This window comes from Urocitellus parryii, unplaced genomic scaffold (assembly GCF_045843805.1).
Source record: "Urocitellus parryii isolate mUroPar1 unplaced genomic scaffold, mUroPar1.hap1 Scaffold_49, whole genome shotgun sequence".
In the NCBI taxonomy this organism is placed as follows: Eukaryota; Metazoa; Chordata; class Mammalia; order Rodentia; family Sciuridae; genus Urocitellus; species Urocitellus parryii.
Window position 1 is genome coordinate 1,297,722 of NW_027554054.1, and position 24,589 is coordinate 1,322,310.

The following is a 24,589-nucleotide window of genomic DNA, read 5'->3' on the forward strand; positions in this document are numbered from 1 at the left end:
ACAGCCGGGCGGTGAGTTTCCTGCGTGAGCAGCGGCGGGGGGGTTCTCCTGCGCCAGTGCGGGTGAAGTTCCACGCCCCCACTTTGCTGTGACCTTTGCGGGCTCGCTGGCGGGTGCGGGCGGCTAGCGTCTGCTCGGGGCGGAGGGACTCCGTGCTGCGGGAGGGAGAGCTCCTTGTCAATTTTTTTGTGCGACCAACCATGCCAGGAGCCTGTGGCGCGCGGGCAGCGGGCGCGGGGACCCTGGCGAGGCAGAGCTATGGATGGACCGGATCGGGGCCTTGGACTGCTCAAAAAGCTGCGGTCAGGGTCGCAGCGAGACCGGGAGATGCGCTCCCGGGTCCGTCTGGGGGCCGGCTGGACTCGGGCGCCCTGGCTCGCTTCGTCATGGGCTCGGACAAGGAAGACAGTGGGAAGCCCAGGTCCTCCTCTGGGTCCTGCCCAGACCCCCAGCGGAGGAAGCGGAGCGAGTCCACCTTGGCCAAAGAGGACATCATCGATGGGTTTGCCAGGACCAGCTTTGTCCCTTTTGAAGCGCTGGAGGTAAGCGACCCCTCCCCCCTGTCTGCCTTTACACACAAAAATTGGAAAAAAAAATGGTTTCTGTGTTCTTTCCAGAAACAGCACTGTTACTTGCACTTGGCTTCTGCTCCTAACTTTGCCACTCTGTATGTATTTAACACTAAGCAAATTTCATAATTCTTTGTACCTCATTTTAAAGGTGTTGAATGTATAGGTTGCTACTATACCTTCCAGCAGTGGAAGTCTGTGATTTTACAGATGATTGAGTGCTCTGAATAAGATTAAGAAAGCTTTTTTTTTACAGTGTCTACAGGTCAATCCAAAGTGCTGTAAGTGTCCTCAGCTTTTAGGTTGTTTGGTATCATTGGAAACTATAGTATGGAGTTGTTTTTTAAAATAGGCTCAAATTTTCACTTGTCTTACTGTTTCACTTTGACTTGTAGTGATACCTACATAGAACTTTAGGGAAGATGGGTTAACTAGTGCAGAGGATGACAAGATGTCTGGAAAAATCATTATTTGAAATACTCTCCAGATAAATAAATAAATATTCTCCCAGTATTAGGGATTGAACTTAAGGGTGCTCTTCACTGAGCTACATCCCCAGCCCTTGTAAGAATTGCTTTATTTTGAGGCATGGTCTTGCTACATTGCCCAAGTTGGCCTTGAACTTGTGATCCTCCTGCCTCAGCCTCCTCCATAGCTAGGATTGCAGGCATGTGCCACCATGCTTGGCACTCTGGTTATATTGTTTATTGTGCTGCCATATGAATTTTCTACCTGTTCTTCTAACTAAACTTAATTGTGTGTATGTATATATATTTATTTATTAGGGGATTCTATCTTAAAATGAAATAGCGGTATAAAAAAGAAAAACCACAAGTATTACAGAAAGTCTTTAAATAGATATTGGTTTTAGTTTTACCATGTATAACCTGTGTATCTTTGTGCAAGTTATTCAAATCTCTGATCACCTGGCTCCTTGGATGTGAATTCGAGTGATAACATTGCTTATATTTCTTTATATCTATAGAGCAAATGCTGGCATTACTCAAATAAGAAGGGCTTAGAATTATAACTGTTGATAACTCCTTCAAAAAGATGTTCTAAAAAGTAAAATGGGCCTATGAAAAATTCTTTAAACATGAAGTCCTATCCACCTGTTCATCATTATTAATTGTTACTATTGTTAGGCTTTTCATGCAGAATGCATGCTACTTAATTAATATTTGGATTATCAGATATGAGTTTTCATTTGTGGAATACAGTTTTTCTTTAATGTTATCAAGACATATTGCATTAATATTTATTGGTACTATCTTTGCCTTCCTAGAGAAGTCCCTACATTATCATGATTCATTTCATTTATTGAACGTTTATTTTAAATAAACATTTAAGAATGTATATTTACTATGCTCTGCTTTAGCTATATCAAATTTTGACACACAGTGCTTTGTTTTCAATGTCATTGAAATTACATTGTGATTTGCTATAAAACCCTTGTTTTTTTTTGTAAAAGAATGCTTTTGAAATTTATTCCTGTCCTAATTTTTTTTTATTTGCAATTGGTTTGTTGACAAAACCAGGTCATTTGTTTTATAGTTTGTCTTACTCAAAATTTTGGTGATGTATCCTTGTCACATGTTTCTTTGTCCCCTCTATTTCCTGAAATTTGACTATTAAATCTAGAGCCTTAATCAGGTTTTAGTGACACATCTCTGGCAAGAATATAGTAGCCAGGCATGGTGGCACTCGCCTGTAGTTTCATCTACGCTGCAGGCTGAGGTAGGAGAATTGGTTGAGCCCAGGAGTCAGCCTGTACAACATAGGGAGACTCTGCCTCCAAAAAATAGAGAAAAAAGAAAGAAAACTTCATAGGTATTATTTTTGTGTTACCATTAACTGACAGTAACATGTTATCATCTTTTCTAATGTTAGAAAACAATTATTGTCTGCATCTTAAACAGTAATTGATAAAGGACAAGAGTGTATGTAAACATTACTTTTAACTGTTTGTTGAGATATTTCTATAAAACAAACTCACTCATATCAGCAATTTGACTCCCTAGATCAAATTCAGTCAGAAAAGGTCATGAAAATGGGATAATTTCTTTCTCTTTACATGCTTTTTTTAAATAATGGTCTTGTTCTCTAGCATGAACATGATGAAGCGTTCTTTTCTTAGTATCATTATGAAAGCACAGAATGAAACTTATGTGATTGTTTCAATTATGGAATCATGACACCAAATTTGTTCAGATTTTTGCATTAGAAACCATCCTGAGTCCCTCTAACATGAACTCCAATATATTTTCACAGTTTTCTTAATTGTTTCAAGATCATCTTGTGCATTTTTATTACTATTATTATTATCAATATATATTATACAAAATATTGGGTCTTACTCTGACATTTCCATATATACATGTATCATATTTTGATCATGTCTACCCTCCATTCTACTTTCTCTTGCTCTTTGCCCACCCCCCAGTATCCTTCCCCCTTCCCAGTAATTTCTTTTCTCCTTCAATTCATCTCCTTCCCACTTTTTACCCTTTGAAAAAACACTAAGGAATGGTCTATTTGGATTTTTTTTTGGTGTTGGTGGTGGGGAGGGGGGAACTAGGGATTGAAGCCAGGGGTACTTAGCCATTGACATCCCCTATTTATTTTTACTTTGAGACAGGGTCTCACTAAGTTGCTAGGGCCTTGCTTAGTTGCTGAGGCTGGCCTTGAACTTTTGGTGCTCCTACTTCAGCCTCCCATACTGCTGGGATTACAGGTATGCACCACTATGCCCAGCTCTAGTTGTATTTTATGGTAAATCTATTTTTAGTTTTTTTGAAGAATCTGTAAACGGTTTTCCATACCAGCTATAATAATTTACATTTTCATCAACAGTTTATGCAGATTCATATTTTTTCCGCATTTCAACTAGCATTTGTTATTTTATTTTTTGCTTTTGCTTTGGTTTGTTGATTTATATGACAAGAGCCATTCTGAATAGGGTGACAGGAATCTCCATGTAGTTTTTTGTGATTTATTAAGGCTAAAGATATTATTTTTACATATATTTGTTGTCTTGTATTTGTATTCTTTTGAGAAATGTCTGTTCAGTTCATTGGTCCAGTTACTGATTGGAATATTTGTTCTTTCTGAAGATTAATTCTCTGTCAGATGAATAGCTGGCAAAGATTTTCCCCCATTCTATAGATTTTCTCTTCACTCTCTTGGTGGTTTCCTTTGCTGTGCAGCAGTTTTGATTTATTGTAATCGTATTTGTCAATTGTTGCTTTTGTTTCCTGAGATATCAGAGTACTATTCAGGAAATCATTGCCTGTCCCAGTATTTTGAAGTGTTTCCTATATGTTTTCTTCCAGTAGTTTCAAAGTTTTATGTCTTAAATTAAGATTTTGATCCATTTTGAGTTGATTTTTCTTCAGGGTGATTGAAATCTAGTTTCAGTCATCTGCATGTGGATATCCAGTTGTCTCAGTATAATTGTTGAAAAGGCTTTTCTCCAGTATATGACTTTTGGCACTTTATTGAGATCAGCTGTCTGAAGATACATGGGTTTATTTCTGGGTCCTCAATTCATTCATATATATATATATATATATATATATATATATATATATATGAGAGAGAGAGAGAAATTGCAATGAAAATTGTATTATCTGTAAACAGGGAGATATATGTTATTTATATTTATATTCTCTTTTTTTAATATTTATTTTTTTAGTGGTAGTTGGACACAATACCTTTATTTTAATGTGGTAATGAGGATCGAACCCAGGGCCTCACAAGTGCTAGGCAAGTACTTTGTTGCTAAGCCATAACTCCAGCCCCTTTATATTCTTTTTTGTTGTATCCATGGATATCTGTTTTTATGTCTACACCAGGTTTTTTTAATTAAAATAGCTCTGTAGTATACTTTATTTATTTGCTTGTTTAGTCATTTGTTTATTTATTTTTTGCATTACAATTCTTAATACACCTTTATACCACAATTTATCATATCTTTAATTGTATATAAGGTATGTTGACACCAAATTCACATCTTCATATTTTGTATACTGATGAGGGTCTCTATAGTATATTTTAAAATAAAGGATTACAATGCCTACATCCTTAGTCCTTTTGCTCAGAATGATTTTGATTATTTGTGGTCTTTGTTCATTCCAGATGAATTTTAGGATTTTTTTTTCTATTTCTGTGAAGAAATGTGAAAGATGTCATTGGTATTTTGATTGTGATTGCATTGAATCCATAGATCACTTTCAGTACTATGGCTGTCTTAACAATATTAATTCTTCCAATCCATGAACATGGAGGATCTTTACATCTTCTTCTCTCTAATCTCTTTCTTCACTACTTTCCAATTTTCACTGTAGCAATCTTTCGACTCCTTGTTCAAGAAACACTGATTTCTTTCTCAGTCCATTCATTATTGATATATAGAAAAGCTATTGATTTTTGTATATTGATATTGTATCCCTACTACTTTGCTGAATTTATTTATCAGTTTTGAGTTCTTTGGTGGAATCTTCAGGATTTTCTCAGAATATAATTGTATTATCTGCAAATAGGGATAATTCAACTTCCTCCTCTCATATTTATATCACTTTATATATTTTTCTTACCTAATTGCTCTGGCTAAAATTTCAAGCAATGTACTGAATGAAAAGGTTGAGAATAGATACTCTATTTCCTGATTTTAGAGGAAATGCTTTCAGTTTTTCCCCATTCAGAATGATGATGGATATAGGTTTATCATATATAGCTTTTATTATAATAAAGTATCTTCTTTCTATATCTAATTATTCAGAACTTAATCATGAAGGACTGTTGAATTTTACCAAGGACTTTTTCTGCATCTGTTGAGATGATCATGTGATGTTTATTCTTGATTCTATTTATGTGCTGTATGCTGTATTACATTTATTGATTCATATATATTGAGCAATCATTGCATCCTAGGAATGAAACCAACTTGATCATGATATATGCTCTTTTTAATGTGCTGTTGAATTCCATTTGAAAGTATTTTATTGAGGATATATATCATCTATGTTCATCAGGGACATTGGTCTATAGTTTTTTTGTTGTTGTTGTATCCTCATCAAGTTTTGGTAACAGGGTGATACATTGCAGAATGAGTTTGAAAGGGTTTCTTTCCATTTTAATTCATGGAATAGTTTGAGGAGCATTGGTGGTAGTTCTTTAAAAATCTGGTAAAAATTCATCAATGAATCTGGTTCTTATACTTTTTTGTTGGGAAACTCTTTATTACTGCTTCAATCTCATTGCTTATTATTGATCTATTTAGATTTTTTATGTCCTATTGGTTCGATTGTGGTAGGTCATCTGGGCCCAGAAATTTGTTAATTTCTTCTAGAATTTCCAGTGTATTGGTATATAGTTTTACTCAATATTGCTAATGATCCCATGAATTTCAGTGATATGTGTCATATTATCCTTTTTTCATATCTTTATTTGTTTGGGTTTTCTTTTTTTTTGGTTTGTTTAGCTAAGTATTTGTCAATTTTGTTTATCTTTTCAAAGAACCACCTTTTAGTTTAATTGATCCTTTCTATTCTTTCTATTCATTTATTTCCTGTTCTGATATTTATGATTTATTTCCTGCTACTGATTTTGGATTTGGTTTGCTCCTGTTTTTGTAATGCCCTGAGAAATATCATTAGATTATTTGTGTTTGATGTGGTGATTTTTTTTTTAATGTATGTACTCATAGTTATAAAATTCCATCTTAGTACTGCTTTCATTATACTTCTGAAATGTTGGTAATTATGCAACACTGGCTGAGTCATAAAGAATTGAGTGTATGTCTTAGTTGTGATTATTGATCCTGAGTATATCTTAGTTTAAGTTTCCTATGTTGTGAAACAGGAATATTTGTTTCTTTGAGAATTTGATAAAAGTAGTCCTGAGTGATTCATTTCAGATTATAATGACAATGTTTATTACTGCTTAAGTTTTTGTTTTTATTTATTTTTAACGTTTTTGGTACTAGGGATTGAACCTAGGAGTGCTTTACCACTGAGTTACCTTCCCTATTACCCCCTCTTTTTTAAAACAAATTTTTGAGATGATTTTGCTTAGTTGCTGAAACTGGCCTTAAATTTGGAATCCTTTTGTCTCAGCCTCCTGAGTTACTGGGATTCTACGCTTATACCTCCATGCCTAGTGTATTAGATAGGGTTTTAGAGGGAAAGTAAGAGAAGAAAAACTTGGAAGTGAATATTCAACTCTCTGTACCAAAGTAAGATGACTTTATTCTTTTTTTCAATCCTCCCAAATATCACAAAACCTGGACATTATGAAGGAAAAAGACAAAAGGTTTTTTTAGTTTTTTTCAATGTAGTAAGAAAAAGTGGGAGCAAGTAAGTATTTTATTATGCAATATCTTAGAAGAGTCTTCAAATCTTGTATAAAATAAGTGGTTTTTATCTTGAAATTGCATATAGACACTGTCTTTTTCTTATTAGACTGCAAGTGCTCCTGCAACCCCTCTAATAAATAAGCACCGCCCAACTTTTTTGAGGTCCAATACTATTTCCAAACCATATGTTTCAAACATCCTGCCATCGGATGCACCCAAGAAGAGGCGTGCTCCATTGCCTCCAAAGGCAGCATCTCAGAGTGCCCCTCAGGACCTTACAAACATACAGGAGAGGCCAGGTTCTTGTGTGGTGAGATCCACAAGTGTGGAGGAGACTGATAAGGTGGGTAGGTTTGTTTTGTTTTACAGGATGAGACAAGGTCACGTAACTTAGACCCCCAAGAAAGTTAGTAACAGTTATTAATATGTAATAACATGAATAAGTACTTAACTAAAATTGGTACTGGGAAAAGATTATATGTAGTTTGATGCAATGAAGAATAAGTTGCTATTTTAAGGAGATTTTTTTCAAGCAAATAGCTGGTCTATAAACATTAAGTCTTAATGCATATATTACAGATGAAAATGCTTATTTTCAAATTAAAATGTTTTTAAATAACAGTCTTTGTGCTAATTCATGGGCTTCTAATTTGTATGTCTTCTTTACCTAATTTTGAGATTCTGCAGAGGAAATACTGGTGTCTACCTAAAACCACAGATGCAGTATTTGCTTTTAGGTTGCTCACTGGTGCCCTATCTACTACTGGGGTCCTAGATCAAATTGCAAAGCAAATTACTAGGCCCCTCTGGCCATCCTGCCTCCCTTTGAATTTATTTTCTGCCTGCTTCCCACAGTGCTCTACGTCCTAGAAGTTGGTACTTGACATTGTCTAATTACCCAAAGACTTATCTTATTCATGCTGGTTCTTTTACTCAGTATTTGTCATCCATTTCCTGCCCCTGTCCCATTCTGCCATTTTGATCTCAATTCCCTATGTGCTTCTGGTTATTCAGGGAGGTGTTAGGTTGAATACCTGATTAAAAATTTTCCACAATAATGCCAGAATGAGAATGAGACCCCATTGTCTTTAAAGGAACTGTTCTTAGATATAAAATGCTTTTAAAGCTTATTCTCTACTTAGGTCATTGTTCTTTAAAGACCAGGAAATAAAGCTATGATTCTTTGAAATAATTTTACCCTTTAACTTTTTAGTAATTCAGAATGTTCTTTTCTACACATTAATGAATATTTTTGGTGCTTTATGTGTAAAAAAATATATAGATGAACAAAGAAAATTTGATTTTAATGGTGTTAATATTGCCCAAAATACTGAGCTATTATAATGAACTCACATTATTTTTTACTTCACTTTTTAAGGTATAGATTATTTGGGGCCTTTTTGAGTTCTCTACATTGGTGATTTTCTTAACTTTGGTTTTTAATTCCATTAATATTTTTTTTATAGGTGAAACCAAAAAGACAGCCATTTTAACCATTCTGGATGATTCTGATCCAGAGGATGATGAAAGCATCATAGTTAGTTTGGTGTACACTGAAGGAGGAAGTAGAATTTTGCCCAGTTCCGACACTGTGAGAGTGAACATTTTGGCCAATGACAATGTGGCGGGAATTGTTAGCTTTCAGACTGCTTCCAAATCTGTCATTGGTCATGAAGGTGGGTTCTTTTTTCTGAGCACATTCATTTTCTTTTCTATGGGTATCATTTTTTGCCTAGTGTTTTAAAGCTTGTGATTTTTTTCCTTTAATTATTTTGTTGAACTGTGTGTTTTCATCCAAGCGGGACATGTTTGGGAGGAGGCTTAGTGAACTGCTTAACTAGATGTAGGAGGCTTATAGAATGATACTGTGTTCCAGCTTGCCACTCTCCACTGGTGTGGGATGTCCAGGTTTTTCATCTGTTAAATGGCAAAATATTACTTATTTCATAGGTTTCTTCATGAGGATTAAGTGAGCTAATAAGTATAAAGTGCTTGGCACAGTTCTTGGCAAATATACTATATGCTTTTTAGTAGCTATTACTATGAAACAGTGAACTAGTGGCTCCCTGTTAAAAACAAGTACTAGATTAAAATCAGTGAACATTTTAGCCTTGATTTTATATTATTTTTGTATGTTTTATAAAGAGTGCCAAACTGGAAAATCTTATGTAATATGTATTTTTTTTTGTCTTGAAACACTGTAATTTTCTTGAATCTTTATTTTTTTATTGCATATCATATATAGGCTAATTTTTGTGTTTTAGATATTACAACTGTTTTGTTTGAATAAGCCTCTTTTGAGATTCAAAAAAATTTACAGATTGTTTCAGCACATAGTTTGTATTTGGAATTAAATAATTTTATCTTAAAGAATTAAGAAATAAAAAGGATATAGATCATGTATATGGATCTCTACATATGAGAAAACAAAGCTGAGAAGTTAAATGACTTGACAAGGTCAAATAACTAATTTGTGACTGTGCTGGAAACTGAATGTATTTCAGTGTTTACCATCCGTCTCCTTAGTATATTCTCCCAACTTGCAAGTTTATTGAACTTATCTGTGCAAATGTTTGAGCCATTTTCTGACACTCTTTACTATTGTTAATGGTTTAGAATTGCATGTTGTCTTAGCAACAATGATTAAGAGTGACTAACAAATTGCCATAAACCCAATCTAAAGACAAATCGCTAACTATCAAAAATTTTTTTGTAACATAGTAGAAATAAAATGTCACTGCTGGGATAGGTAATATTAATGACAACAAGAATATTTATGAGGTATTTTCTGTGTGATAGTTGCTCCACATCAGTTATTTCACTTCATTTTAGCAGCAGTCCTATGAACTGGGTATAATTGAATACACAACATTTTTACATAAGGAAATTGAATTGGAGATAAGAGGTGGAGCTTTAAACCCAGCTACACTGGATCCAAAGCCCACACTACAGTGCACCTTGTGAGGAGAGACTGTTTTGTTTGAATTTGTATTTGCTGCAGAACCTGATAATGCAAGGATTTTTGATAAATATATTAAGTGATTTTAATTGAAAGAGTAATGAATGTGAGTAGTAATGTCCATGTGAAAGGAAGAATTTGGTAAGAGACTTTATTTCTAACTCAGAGATAGAAGTTGAATTTTCAAATAGTTGAAATCAGGAAAATACAATCTTTGGGAACATAGGAGAAAACAAGTTATCAAGGACGTCATCATGTAGAACAGCAAGCTAAGATACTGGGAAAGTAATCGCTCAGAGGACTAAGAGAGTCAGAAGAAACTAAGGAGAAATGTTCATCAATTACCAGAATAAGGAAGTAATCAATGGGTCTCATACTAATGTAACCAACAAGTAAGATTTTCAAGTGGGCTAGAGAAAATAGTAGCAGCTCTGGATGGATTATAAAGAAAAATTGGGGATAGAAAGATGATATCTAAGGATAAACTAAAGGGTGTAGTGGCCTTTGGGGAGTGCCCTCAAAGCAGGGTCCTCGGACTGGGGTTGTGGCTGAGTGGTAGAATGATTGCCTAACATGTGTGAGGCAGTGGGTTCGATCCTCAGCACTATATAAAAATAAATAAATAAAATAAAGGGATTGTGTCCATCTACAGCTAAAAAAAGAAAAAAAAAAAGCAGTGTCCTCATGTCCTCAGGCCTATTTGCATTCACAGAGTGCTAATGGTCTATGATGAGATAAACTTTTACACCAGTTTCACTTTGCTTTGACATCCAGAAGCATTATCTATGGGCTTGTATTCCATGTGTTCTCTTTTTAAAAATACCTTTATTTTGTTTATTTATTTATTTTTATGTGGTGCTGGAGATGGAACCTAGTGCCTCACACATGCTAGACAAGCGCTCTGCCACTGAGCTACAACCCCAGCCTTTTTATAGTATAAAATTTTGAGAATCACTGCTCTTTGGCCATGAGAACAAGGAAAGGAGAGACATTGGAGAAAATAAGTTAAAGAGGAGTATATTGAATTTGCTTTTGCTTTGTTGAAGAAACTTGGGCAGGGAATACTGTATAAATACAGAATTTAAGTGTTGATGGTATGGAGGCTACAAATAAAGCTAAGGCCAGGGAAGGTTAGATGAAACAAGGAATTTAGAGCTAGACTAGACATGTGCTTTGCTGTGATATGATGGAATTTTTCATTTTTTTAAGAAAATATTTTTTTAGTTGTTGATGGACCTTTATTTTATTCACTTATTTATATGTGGTGCTGAGAGTTGAACTCAGTGCCTCACACATATGAGGCAAGTGCTCTACTACTGAGCCACAACCCCAGCTCTGGAATTTCATTTTTAAAAAATTCAAAAAATATTAATGTCCAGCATTAACATAAGGAGTTTTAACTGTAAGATACCTAGTATTGTGCACGTGCATCCTGTGAGTGTCTAGTGGTGATGATAGTAATGCATAATTTCTAAAGAAACCAAGGCTCTCCTTCTGGGCACCAAAGATCTTGGAGAAATTTCAGACACCAGCACCTGTATTCTCTTTGGGTTGGATGAACTTCACCTGAAAACCATATTCTGGTATCTTCATTTATCAACAGCTGGGTACTGCAGGAGACACAAAGAGGAAAATGGATTTGTAATTAAAATACATGGTTCAAGTGGGTTATTGGTTAAAAATTTGCATCAGCATACTAGTCTATGATTATGTGTTTGGTATGGGAAAGAAAACACTGAATTGTTTTTATTGCTTGCATGAGCACTCCATAGCTATTTTACATCTTTCAAATAAAAGTGAAGGGTAATTTTTATTTTTTTACTCCCCCCCTTTATTCCTAAGCCATTTCTGACAGCCTAAATTAATTTTATTTTTTCAAAATCATAATGAACCTCAAGAATTCAGTATTTTATGTATGTATTCTTTATAATACTACTACAAAAACTTCATAGAGAGATGTGTATTAAGATGAGTTTACTAAAGTGAACTAATAAAAACCTCATGGTGATTCTTCAAGGATAACTGCTATAAAATAGAGTAAAATCGTGTTCTGTGGGCTCTCAACAATGTTAACATTGCTTCTGGCTAGTGTTGGAACTTCATCTGTGTGATTAGATTTAAAATGTGGATGATACTGGACTTTGGGCTCTAGAATTCCATTTGTGATTTACAGGAAGGAATTGCTATGTATTGAATTCTGAGGAATCCTATTTCTATGTTTTGTCCTAAAGCAATTAGAGAGATGACCAGTGGTAAATATTACTTTTTCCAAATGTAATGGACAGAATTTAGAAATATGGGACAATGGACTTTACTGTGATTGCAAATTGTGCATAAATGTACTTTTTATAAACCTGTGTTAGATTTTTCACTCACCCAATTCAGCAGCATCATAATCATCATGTTATGTTCAATAGATTTAAATTTTTTTCTTTTCTTAAAGACAGCATTAAGCTTTTTTACATAAAGATTTGAATAAGAAATGTAATTATTTTTAAAATTACCAATATTGGCATGCTATATTAGAAATTGTTTTTTTCAAAGTGTTCTCATTGACAGTCTATGATTCAAATTATTCATATTTCCTGTAATATTTAACCATTTTCTTTTCATTGTAGAGTCAGTAAATTTGGGTGATCCATATATATCATGTATCATTTATTGACTAAGCTATTTTTCTGTATTTTGTTTTCTATTATTTTATGTACCTCTTAGTTGCCATTTACCTTTATAAAAAGAATCTTGGTTTGAGGAATGAGTGGATGAAACATTTTTGTTTTATTTTCTTTATCTGTATTAGGCTAGGTCTAGACACTATTTGATAGATCTTTTGCCTGAAGCTTGAAATGTGTTGTCCACTTTGGGTGGACTTCGTGAATTTTATATCAAGATGATTTTCAAGTAAGGTGGTCAGACTTTGATAGTTGAGGGTGTTCCTCCAACTTTCATTCTTGGGAAAAACCAGAAGGCAGTATAGCACCTAGGAAAATGTTTCTTATGGGATAACTTGAACATACACTCTCAAGAATTTTCCTACTGTCTTTCATCTTAGATTTTGAAGACTAAGCACTTGTTTCTGAGTCTTTCTGTTTTCCCTTAACTTTGTTGGTCAACTCTGTGTTTTGGTAGAAGGTGACCCTGTGGTATATCCACTGCTTTTTTCTCAGATACATTTTAAATAGGCCTAGCTTCTAGGTGTCTGTGTTAGGAAGAAGAATCAATTTCAACATTTTATGGTTTAGAAAAATTTTCACACTATTCTTACTTTTGGCATGATAAATTTGCAATAGTTTTATAAGATTATGTGTTTAAGAAATACTTTGTTTACTTTTAACTTATCTGGATGTGTGTGTATGTGTGTGTGCCCCATTGTACCCATACTTCGAATTTTGTTTCTTGCAATGTTTTCTTGAAAGTTATTTTTATGGCAACTTGTTAAATTTTCAGAAGTGAAATTTTTAAAGTAGTGTTATACTGCATATTTTTCCACATAGTAAGTTTGTGGGAATACTTTTTTTTCTTCTCTTCAACATTTCACTTTTATTTTAACCTCAGAATGGAATATTGATTCCCAAATCTTCATATACAAATTTCAGCCATAATTTTTTTATTATTTTAAGTCCCCCTTCAACATGGATCTTTATTGACCCACATTTTATTTTCTTGCTATTCGTGGGGATTTTTTTGCCTTTTTTGCATTTAATCAAACTATCATAATTTTATTTTTGAACTATTATAAGACTTTTGATTCATAAATATTTGAAAACTATGACTTTAGGACCTTTTTATTTGTGTAAGCAGACAACATTGCAGGTGAAACATCTTAACTTCAAGGATTTTCCTATAGTTTTCAGTAACAAACTTATTTTTCAACCTAAGTTGCTCTATAAGAAATTTGTACAATAGAGAAACTCCAGAGTTTGATAGTACTGTCTGTCTATATTTTATTCAAATGAGTTATACAAATAAAAAAATTAAACAGTATGCTGGCAATTATGGCTGATTGTACATTTTTTTCTGTTATACCTAATATTTTAGAGAATTTGATTCTTCACTTGCAATATTTATGTGCTAAGAAAAAGAAAAGAAAAGGAAAAGCCAATACTTAGAGTACTAATGTTTGTATTGAAATACTTAAAATGAAACAAAAATGAAACATTTTTTAAATGCTTTTCTCTTTTTTATATGTATTCTCTACTCTCCAAAAATGATTCATTACATTAAATTTATGTGTTAAAATTTAGTATGAAAAATTATTTTGTTTTTAGCAATTAATATAATAGTTTCTAAATTAATAAATCAATGATTTTTATTTAAGAAATTTCTATTAGAAATATGTATTAATTTTATTATCTTTAGAAATATAAACAGTAGTAGTTTGATAAAATATTACATTTTATTGTTTTGTCTTTACTCCCTTGTTTTAAAAATGTTGGAGTTCTTGCTAAAGCTATTTGGATAACTGAGTAAAAGTGACTTTTTAAGTGCATACTTGTGGATTTCAATTATATGTCTGTGTTATAAAATTTGAATAAGGATGTGTTCTTTTAAACCTTTTAAGCATTGTTCTGTTTATCTTTCTATAACAGTATTCTTTATTTTTCATTAGAATACATTCACATGTATTCATCATCATATAAAACGAGTGAATTGAGTATTTTTTCAGCAAGTCACATAGTCATCAGCTTATTTTTCTTAGCAATTTTCTTTCCACTTCTAGCAATATGAAAAAGAAATTCTTATGATTTTCTCCCATTTGATAAAATGATACATAGAGATAAAAACCAGGAATGTGAAGTATCTAAAATACTTGTTATCTGGGCCAAATGACTGTGACTTTGATGAAGTTACAGACATTGATATATAGATTTGACACCTTTCCTTTGTATTTCTTTCTATAAAACAAAATCATTGATGGTATATGTAAGTTACAATCTAAAGAAATGTGATTTTCAGGTATTTGCAAGCATTTTTATGCATGCATTGTGTAAAATCACATTGCATATCGGTGTAAGGAATTTGTTTCCTTTTGAAAAGCAAAGAAAGAATTTGCTCATGTTATAGTTTTGATCATGAGGACTTTATTATTTTCTTTGACTTGCAGAACATTCATGTTCTGGTGCATGTTTTGGAGTGTATACTAGTTTGTGTTTCCCATTTTAGCATGTGCTCTTATAAATTTTATATACTGAATTTCCTGAATGAAAGTATTTAGAAGTGGAATTTCAGTGTTAATGAGCAATAAGCATGAATAAGGCTTCTAGAGAATATAAAACAGATCAGCTTTGTAATGTTCTTGGAAAAGTTGCTGCAGTAGCTGCATGCTTGAGATTTGGGTTTTGTTGAGTTCAAATGTAAATGCTCATTTTCCATTAAGTACTTATCAATGAGGACATTTCACTTGCAGGAGAAATGTTGCAATTCCATGTGATAAGAAAACCTCCTGGTAGAGGAAATGTTACTGTTAACTGGAAAATTATTGGACAAAATATAGAATTCAATATTGCTAACTTTACTGGACAACTCTTCTTTCCTGAGGTAATACCACAAAGAAAAGTTTCACCATAAATTTCTAGGAAAAAACAGTGTTGAGGAAAATGGGATAGAAATCAACATCACTGTATTGTAGTTATCATCAGTCTCTCTTTTCACACCTATTGGTATAAATTCTTCTTTGATGATGTATGCATTCTTTTTCTTTTCATTTTCACTTTCTGAGTATTAAGTCAAATAGTTATTACCTCTGCCTGTGCACTACAGTGGACTTTGTGTAACTGACATCTCTACAACATTGGTATCTTCTTTCCCTTTCTTCATTTTTTTTCCTATTCACCACTGTTGTAAAAATCTCCCCAACTTACTGCTTTGTGTGAAGGTTTTAATAGTGCTCATGAGATTATATTTACATTAATTAACTCAGCCTTCAGAATCTTCCACACTTAGCTCCTTTCTGCTGTAAGCCTTGTTTTTCATGTCAATATTTATTATTTAATTAATTTCATTAATTCACAGACATGTTTTTTTAAATGAAAATATGTTTGAATGCATGATTTATAAGATTAATATAATGAGGAGATCGTTTATGTTCAGTAACAAAACAAAGATGGATTTCTTTCTTTTTGACATAGGGGACAATGAATCAAACAATATTGGTGCATTTGTTGGATGATAACATTCCTGAGGAAAAAGAAGTGTATCGAGTCATTCTGTACCATGTCAGTACACAAGGTAGTTCAGAATTCAGATTTGAACTTTTTCTTTTCAAAAAAGAAATGGTATTGCTTTCTGTATTTCTAACAATTAAATATCAATTTTTAAAATGTTACTTTAAATATTGTCTGTTCCATAGAAATGTTAGATCCAAAAACCACTAGCACAGGATTGGGAATACTTTGTGGACAAGTGAAAAAAACTCTAAAATGTTTTGCTAAATAGTTATTTATGGACTGAAATACATTTCAAGGGTAGACAATTTTGAAATTAATTTTATGTCAACAAACTCATTTGGATTTTAGACCAAGTATAGTATATAACAATTCAAATTTAGTCATTTTTGAGTAGACATCTAGGTACTTTCCTTAGATTTTACTCCATTTCTGAAATTCAGATAACAAATACAATCAATAATGACAATAACATATGCCAAGTGAAAACTTCATGATTTACTCTCTGGAAGGGTGGATGGAATGCAGGATCTTTGTCACCTGGAGATTTCTGTAGAGATGTGACAAAGGAGAACCCTTTCTGGTGACTTTAAAATGCTTTAGAGTGGGGATATGTTTTACATATTTAGATGTTAATGCCAAATTGCTGTTAGGTTTCCTAATGGGGTCCCTGATATTTTTAGGAGTTCCACCAGCAGGAATTGCTCTGCTTGATACTCAAGGATACTCAGCTGTCTTGATTGGGAAGCCAGTGATGAACCACATGGAGTTTTAAATTTTGCTCTTTCATCAAGATTTGTCTTACTGCAGGAGGCTAACATAACAATTCAGCTTTTCATCAACAGAGAATTTGGATCTCTGGGTTTGTATTGCTCTAGAATGAATGGGGTTTCTGGCAAGGGCTTTCTAAGTATTCTACTTGTGTGGATAAAGCCATTACTAAACTAAATCAGCGAAGGAAAAATAATATTTATTAGTTTGGTTTAGTACTTAATAACTTCTTTAATTTTAAAAAGATTCCAAGGGAATTATCTATTTGCACAGAAATGATGTGTTACAAATCTCAGTAGCATGTGGTAGGAGGTGGCATGTGGGTTCACTGATAACACTGGGCTTGGCTGGGCTGGCTGTTCTCCATGTTTTTTATTCTTCTCCTGGACAAGTAGAAGCACAAGAAAGCAAGTGAAAACCTTAGGTCTAGGCTCATGACTAGCACATCATCAATTTTATTACACAAACTCAGAGTCCCCAGGTGGGGTTTGTATGCCTTACCCAGAAAGGGCCATCGCTGATCCTCACATGGTAAAGACTGTGGAAATAGGAAAGGCCAAGGAATTGAGGTCAACATTAGAAGTTACTGCAGTTGCTAAAGGAAAAGCCAAGGACACAGTGAGACTTATTTAGAAGTTTAAATAACTACAAAACCTTTTTGAACCAATTCAATTAGGAGCTATCAATGTTACCTATACCACCGTTCCTGGAATGTTGAGTCTGAAGAATCAAACTGAGGGAAATCTTGCAGAAGCAGAAGTTGATTTTGTCCCAGTAATTGGCTTTCTGATTTTAGAAGAAGGGGAAGCAGCAGCAGCCATCAACATCACTATACTTGAGGTAAAACTCTCTTGTTATTTTCCTGTTATTATAATAAACCTGAAGTAACCCCAAAGTAGAACCTGAGAGGATATCCTAAAACATATTAATATTCCAGGAAGAGATTTCTACCAAACAGTAGAAGTACAAGTCAGCAAGCAAAACATGCAAGCCCTTTTTAAGTAATGAATTTCATGAAAGCTAAGATAATGTGATAATTTTTAATTCTCTCTATATTAAAACATTACTCTGCCTTTAATATAAAGTTGGTATAGTTTACAACTATAATCTCCAGAAACTCTTGAATTCATTTCTGTTTCATTCCCTCTTCTGGTTCAGCTTATTATTTTTCATGAATTTTTTTTTTTCAAATCACACAGAAGTTTCTCCTCCTGTTTAGATGGGCTATCCTGCTTTTGTGCTTTTGCTTATAGAAACATCTTGTGAAAAAGAGAATTTCCTCAGGGAAGTTCCCTATAGGAAGAAACTGGCCTAAGAGGTTCCAAAGGAGCATTTTGATTACTCCAAACAATTTATTGGACCAGCATATCCATGTAGGTCACAGTCTTTGTGAGTAGAACCTATTAAGTTAGAGACAGCAGGAACCTCACTAGAGACTGATACCATAAAATGTGATTATGGTCAAGCTTAAAGTAATCATTGGTGGCCGAAATTGTACTTTAAATAATTTTTCATATTGTGAACTCCCATGTTGATTTAGGGCTTGGTGTTTCAGCTACTAAAATACATTTCCAAGAGGTTTATAAAAATAGTATTATAGTGAGGTTAGGGGATGGTATGTAGTGGAGTATGAATATTTCATTTGAAAAAATATTTTTCAATTTACTATGTATTTTGGGGGTTCCAGTTTTAAGAGCTTCTATTCTCTCAGGGTCTTTTATTTTTATTAATTTAAAAGTAGGATAAGCCATCTGAAGTGAGTAGCTTTTTTGATTTCTGTGGCACTATGAGCTAAGGTAGTATTATGAGAATTCCAAATCTATAAAATAAAAGGTAATATTATATCAGTATGTAACAGGTAACACAGGATTTGACAAAAATCACAGGCAAGTCATCTTTCAAATGTCTCATCTGTTAATGTAACTGAATTTAAGTAAGTGGATTATTCCTTAGTTATGTTAGTTTTAAAAACAGAAAATATATAGCCATTCTTTTCTTCCCCCTATAGTCTAAATTTTTAAACCTGGGTTTTCAGTTTCACTTTTCTTTCTCTCTAGCTATTTACAACATTTTCTGCTCTTTGAGTAGCACTAGATTAAAACACTGCAGGTTTGTTAAACAAAAGCAATAGTTACACAGTGTGTAACTATTAGTGGTTGGCTGGTTCCTCCTGACATGGATTTTGCTTAGGCACCAGCCTTGTTTTTCATTGGTATTATGTGGTCTAATGATTACTAATAATAACTATCACTTAAAAAGTATTGTCTGTAGATCATGTACTCCACAAACATTATTTTAAATTATTATTACAATCTCACCCCAAAGTAGCTATTATTTCTTCCATTATAAATATGATTGAATTGGAGCCTTAATATTTAAGCAACTTACCTAAAATTATAGAATTTTGAAGATCTCTTTCATTGCAAAGCATATATGTAATGTGTGTGTGTGTGTGTGTATTATAATGATATCATTCTATCCCTCATTCTAAATATTGTATATTATGGAATTTAAAATGTTTTGTTCATGTTATATTTGAAATAACCAGGTTTATATATTTATATAATTGGTTTGTGTATTATGTAGGTCTAGGCTGAAAATATATTATTAAGTGGTTTCATACTGTTCAATCTATATAGCTAGGTATAAGTTTAATACTTCTATTTTTTTCCAATTTAGATATTTTCTGCTGCAATTTCATTTTGATACTTTCTGTATCTTTGATGCATATATTTGTAAGACAACTTAAAAATAGCTTTTGATTTGTAATTCTTTTGAAAGCATAATTAAAGGAATTTAATGGATATAATTTTTGTAGGATGATACCCCTGAACTAGAAGAATATTTCCTGGTGAATTTAACCTATGTGGAACTTATCATGGCCCCTGTAACCTCTTTTCCTCCAAGACTAGGTATGATGGCTCTTTTGTTTGCTTGTTTCATTTTACTTCCTTCCAGTGAAGTAAAGTAACTTCATTTTTAATCAGAAGTGTGTTTGTTCATTTCAACTATGTGAGCTTTTTACATTTATTTTAGAGAGCAGCATTATTGTGGTTTTGGGCATTGGATAGTATAAACACATTTAGAATTACTATGTGGTGGTCTTTACATTTTACAACTATTTTATAAGCAAATTTGTAATCCTCAAAATAGAATTAGTTCTATTTGGGAAGGCATTTTATTTTCATGTTCTTCAAACATTTTAATTAGCTATTTTCATTTGTTCTCCAACTTTCAGGTGATTTTATTTTCTTTTTGGTAAGAGATCTTTTGTTTGTTTGTTGTGTTCTCTGATTCTTTTTTGACCTTTGATCTTTTTCTTTTCATGCTTTAGAAAAGACTCAGTTAATTCATTACAGACTAAAAGGTAAAATTTGAACTTTGGTATAGATTTATGTAGATTCCTTTAAAAAGATGACTTCCCATGTAGGAGCAAAAACTCCTGTTTGCAGTTTGAATGTTTTAGTATTAAAGGATTTTGTCTGAAGCCTGTGTGTGTGTGTGTGTGTGTGTGTGTGTGTGTGTGTGTGTGTGATGGCCCACTAGGGGGTGGGGGTGAGTAGCACAGAGGGTGCCCAGCTCCATGGCCCCATCATGAGGGTAGAAAGAATATTGCACCCAGGGGACATTAACCTGGTGAAGAAGAAGCCTGGGCAAGCCCAGTGGCTTGAGGAACAGCATTCCTTATTCACATCAGAGACTCATTGTGACAAGTTTGAGAACACTGAAAGGAAGTAATTAGTTTCCTACATATTATTGTTTGACAAATTTCAGATCTTTTGCAAAAAAATAGAAAAGTGCAATGACTTGGCTGTTCCATAGAGTCTGATTACATGATAAACATTTTTCATACTAAGAAAACTAATAAAATAGTTCCTGTTTCTGTGATATTCATATTAGAGGTGGGTTGAGTAGGGGAGTGATGTTCAATGCATTATGATGCTCCTATTTCATATGTTTTCAGTGACAAACTGCTGTTACTTACATCTTCTCATTTTAATATGACCAAAATCACACAGCTATGAAATGGCAGGGCTGGGATACTCTGATGGGCACAAATCCTAGTTTTATATTCTCTCTTGGTTTTATATTCTCTCAGTATTGCTCTCTTCAATCTAGAGAGAAGTGCATAAACCCCTACTCCTTTCTCTACCTGTGCAGCTGTCACAGGCAACCTAGACTAAGGAAAAGAGCAAATATTAAAAAAAAAACAACCAACAAACATAAGTAACAGGGTTAATTAATATTTCAAGACTGAATAGCAGGTATTGGTAACATATTAAGCTTGATGGACAGAGTACAAAATAAAAATGATAAGGGAAATTCACTTCAATCTTAGTCTCTTTTTTCATTCTACAAAGTCTTCTTCTTCTTCTCCTTCTTTTTCTCCTTAATAGAAACCTCATCTTTCTTGCTTTCTGATTTGTGTATCCCTGTCCTTGTGTCTCTTTACCAGACCTGTCTCTGTCTCTGTGCAAATCCTGGTCTGCCCTTCTCTTCTCATTTCTTTTACCTCTTTTTTCTTCCTCTCTACTCCTTCCCATCTGAAACAGTTCTATTACAGAACAGAGGTGCCAAGTTTTAAATTTTATTAAAATAATAGGAGAAGCTCCATAACCTTAGTTGCTTATTATTTCATGCTGTTCGTGGTTGATTTAAGTTTTATAAGTCAGTGGCTCTTGTTAGCAAAGTGGTCTTTTTCAGATGTTAATAGCATTGGTGCCTTTGTAGTCTTAAAATCGTTTGAGTAATATCAGCAATATTCATATTAGGAATTATATAATCTCATAGGGACTATCTTTAAATTCTAGATCAAGCATAATAAAAATTTAAAGTTTAATAATAAAACTTTATACAAAATTTATAGTAATAAATTTGTACTAAATACGTCTGCATATTTTTCAGATTCAGAAGGCTTGACTGCACAAATCATTATTGATGCTAACAATGGTGCCTGAGGGATGATTCAATGGCAGCACAGCAGGTGATCCCAAGGCTCTGTGAGTCCTTCTCCAAGCTTCAGATCTTTTACCATCTACCAAATAGAAGTTCAAAATAGGAAAAAAAAATACTTTCTTTACTTTCTTTTTCTGTTCTTACAGATTTGAAGTAAATGAAACCCTTGAAAGTGTAATATTGGTAGCTCACAGGAGTGAAGAGGCTCTTGGCCATGTGTCCTTGTTTGTGTACGCCCAGAATTTGGAAGCACAACTGGGGCTGGATTACATCTTCACCCCAGTGGTAGGTCTTGACATCTATCCCAGACGACCTTTATGCATTATTTTAAAATTACTGTTCCCTGAGAATTATAGTGACTTATGTGCTACGTAAATTGGTACACTATTATATAACCCAATTCACAGTAAATTAGAACAGATATTCATGTGGCAAAATAATTTTAGTATTTTAGTAAGTAATATAAATTTAGTCTTATTGTAACAATTATTCTGTGCAGATTAATTTTTCTATTGTAACAATTGGTATTGGAGAATACAGATCTTGTGTTAAGGAACTCATATCATTAGATGACCTTCTCAAAGTGTTTCTTATCTTGAAATTTTTATCCTTTATTTCATTGTGTTTAACTTACTGAAACACTTTGTGTTTTAAAAACTTTTTACTTTGTTTCTTAGTAACTTTTTCCCCTTAATCAGATGTTCAGCTTCTTCTTTTCCTCCATAAATTTTACTTTTAAAATAAAACACTGTCAATTTAAATAAATTAAGATAGCTAATTCTTTGTGTTCGAAACTATATTGTTTCATCCCAAACATTTTATTAAAAAATGTTTTTTTAAATGATATTATTCCTTTTAACTTTTAACCAGAGTCTTCATTTTTCTGATGGAGAAAGACATAAAAATATAGAAATCATGATTCTTGATGATGACATTCCAGAAGGAGATGAAAAATTTCAGCTCATTTTAACAAATCCTTCTCCTGGACTGGAACTGGGGCAACAGACAATAGGTATTTGACAATTTCTTCTCCATAGCCACCTCTTTCTCATGCTTGTTTCCCTAATTTGGGGGAGAGACAGATTAGAGAGACTTCATGATTTCTACTTAGAATAAAAAAAAACATTTTAAATTAGGCATCTTGGAATTCTATGTCAGTGTTTTTGAATGGATATATTTATGTAAAGAACAAAAAAAGAGTTAGTTGGTACTAAAGATACTATTGAGTCATTTCCACAATTTAGAATGTTCAAAACATGAACAGAGAGAATGCAGAAAATATGTCTCAAGTGATGGCTATAAAGGAGGAGGAGAAAAATAGGTAAAACAAAATAAAGGGAAAGAAAAAGAATGTATAAGAGAATTTGACTGTGAGAAGAAAAAAAAGGAGAGAAAGAGAAACAAGTAAAAAAAGAAACAAAACAAAACCAAAATGAACAAGACAAAAACACAGACCCTTAAGGGTCAATTCAAGGAAAAATAAACATGTTTAAAAAATGCTAAAACTGAGATAAAAAAAAATGTATGTATGTATGTATGTCTACCAACGAATCACTCCAGCAAGAATACATACACACATGCACACTTAAAGAATCATCTCCACTTAGGTGTTTCAAAGTGTTGATAAAGGTGGATGTCGGTGCCTATCCTCAACTGTCATTCTGTTTCTTCTTGGGCTATGTATTGAGAGTAAGAGACACAACCTTGGTTGGGGGTTAACTCCTTCCTCTTTTTGTGTTGTTCACTAAACTGCCTACTGGGTTGGCCTAACATTGAAGTTGTTTGAAATAGCTTTCAGCTTCCCTGCTTACCATTATAAGACAGGAAGGAACGGGAAGTACTATCAACTGCAGTTTTGTGCAGACAGATAACATTGATGCACTCCGAGTGTGGAGCTTCTGCACAGTCCTAGTAGTGATGTTCTGGTGGCTAGGGCTTAGGTCTAATCAGAGCTTAAGGACTTTGTTGAGTATTATCTTCCCTGGAGAACACACATTCCTAGTGCCAGGCTGATGGCAATCGCTGCCAGGATCTCAGGAATCTCCCTAGAATTCTATTTGTAGGACAGGAAAGCCAGTCCTCTCCACGTGTTTCACGTCTCTATAAGTCTTACACACTCTGTTGCCCACAAACATGGCCTTCCCACACTTAGTCCCTAAGTGTATTCATACCCACTTGTTCAGTTTCATGATCTCTTCAGCTGGTTATGTGAGCCACCAGACTCAAAGGGTTAGTGAGTTGCACTCCCCTCTGTATTTCTTACTTGAATCACCATGGGTACAATATTCTCCATAACTCTTGCAATTGTGTTCTACTAGGTACACGTTGGGCCACATGATGGGACATTATGGCAGTTCTTGTTTGATCTTACAGGCTTCTGCAGCAGCAAACTGCAAGGTGGCCTCCTCAAGATGACTTCCATGTCAGGTTGAGAGAAACAGAGTTCACAACAAGCACATTTCAAACAAGAGCCTGTTGTGCAGCCTCTGGATAGCTAAATTATGACTTTTTATCATCCATAGGTTTTTCCATGCCAATAGGTTGTGTCTCTCTCTCTATATATTACCCCTCCCCTCTGTGGCCAATCAGTGCTGCTGCTGCTGCTGCTACCAAGTTGGCTCCAATGTACTCTTTCTTGTTCTTTGTTCAATGCATCTTCATTTCTATGTTTCTAAGAGACCATGATTGTCTAAAATTGAATTTCAGTTCCCTTTTTTTACCCACCTTGCTGAGAAGCAGTTCTCCTGCTGCTTGAGTGTGGAGTCATGGAGCAACTGGAAATGCAACCTTCCTCTATTCCACTATCTTGAATCTC

The 24,589-nt window shown here is 33.8% G+C and overlaps 1 protein-coding gene across 1 annotated transcript in view; it reads left to right on the plus strand.

Moving 5' to 3' along the window:
• Window positions 1-200: 200 nt before the first annotated feature.
• LOC144252622 (adhesion G-protein coupled receptor V1-like) overlaps window positions 201-24,589 on the plus strand; it is a 96,823-nt gene continuing 72,434 nt past the window's right edge. Inside the window, 12 exon segments of the mRNA XM_077794834.1 lie at window positions 201-542; window positions 7,031-7,271; window positions 8,391-8,600; window positions 15,291-15,421; window positions 16,012-16,111; window positions 16,731-16,787; window positions 16,790-16,909; window positions 17,495-17,658; window positions 19,637-19,730; window positions 21,724-21,802; window positions 21,921-22,059; window positions 22,645-22,786. Coding sequence (XP_077650960.1) covers window positions 201-542; window positions 7,031-7,271; window positions 8,391-8,600; window positions 15,291-15,421; window positions 16,012-16,111; window positions 16,731-16,787; window positions 16,790-16,909; window positions 17,495-17,658; window positions 19,637-19,730; window positions 21,724-21,802; window positions 21,921-22,059; window positions 22,645-22,786 — 1,819 coding nt within the window.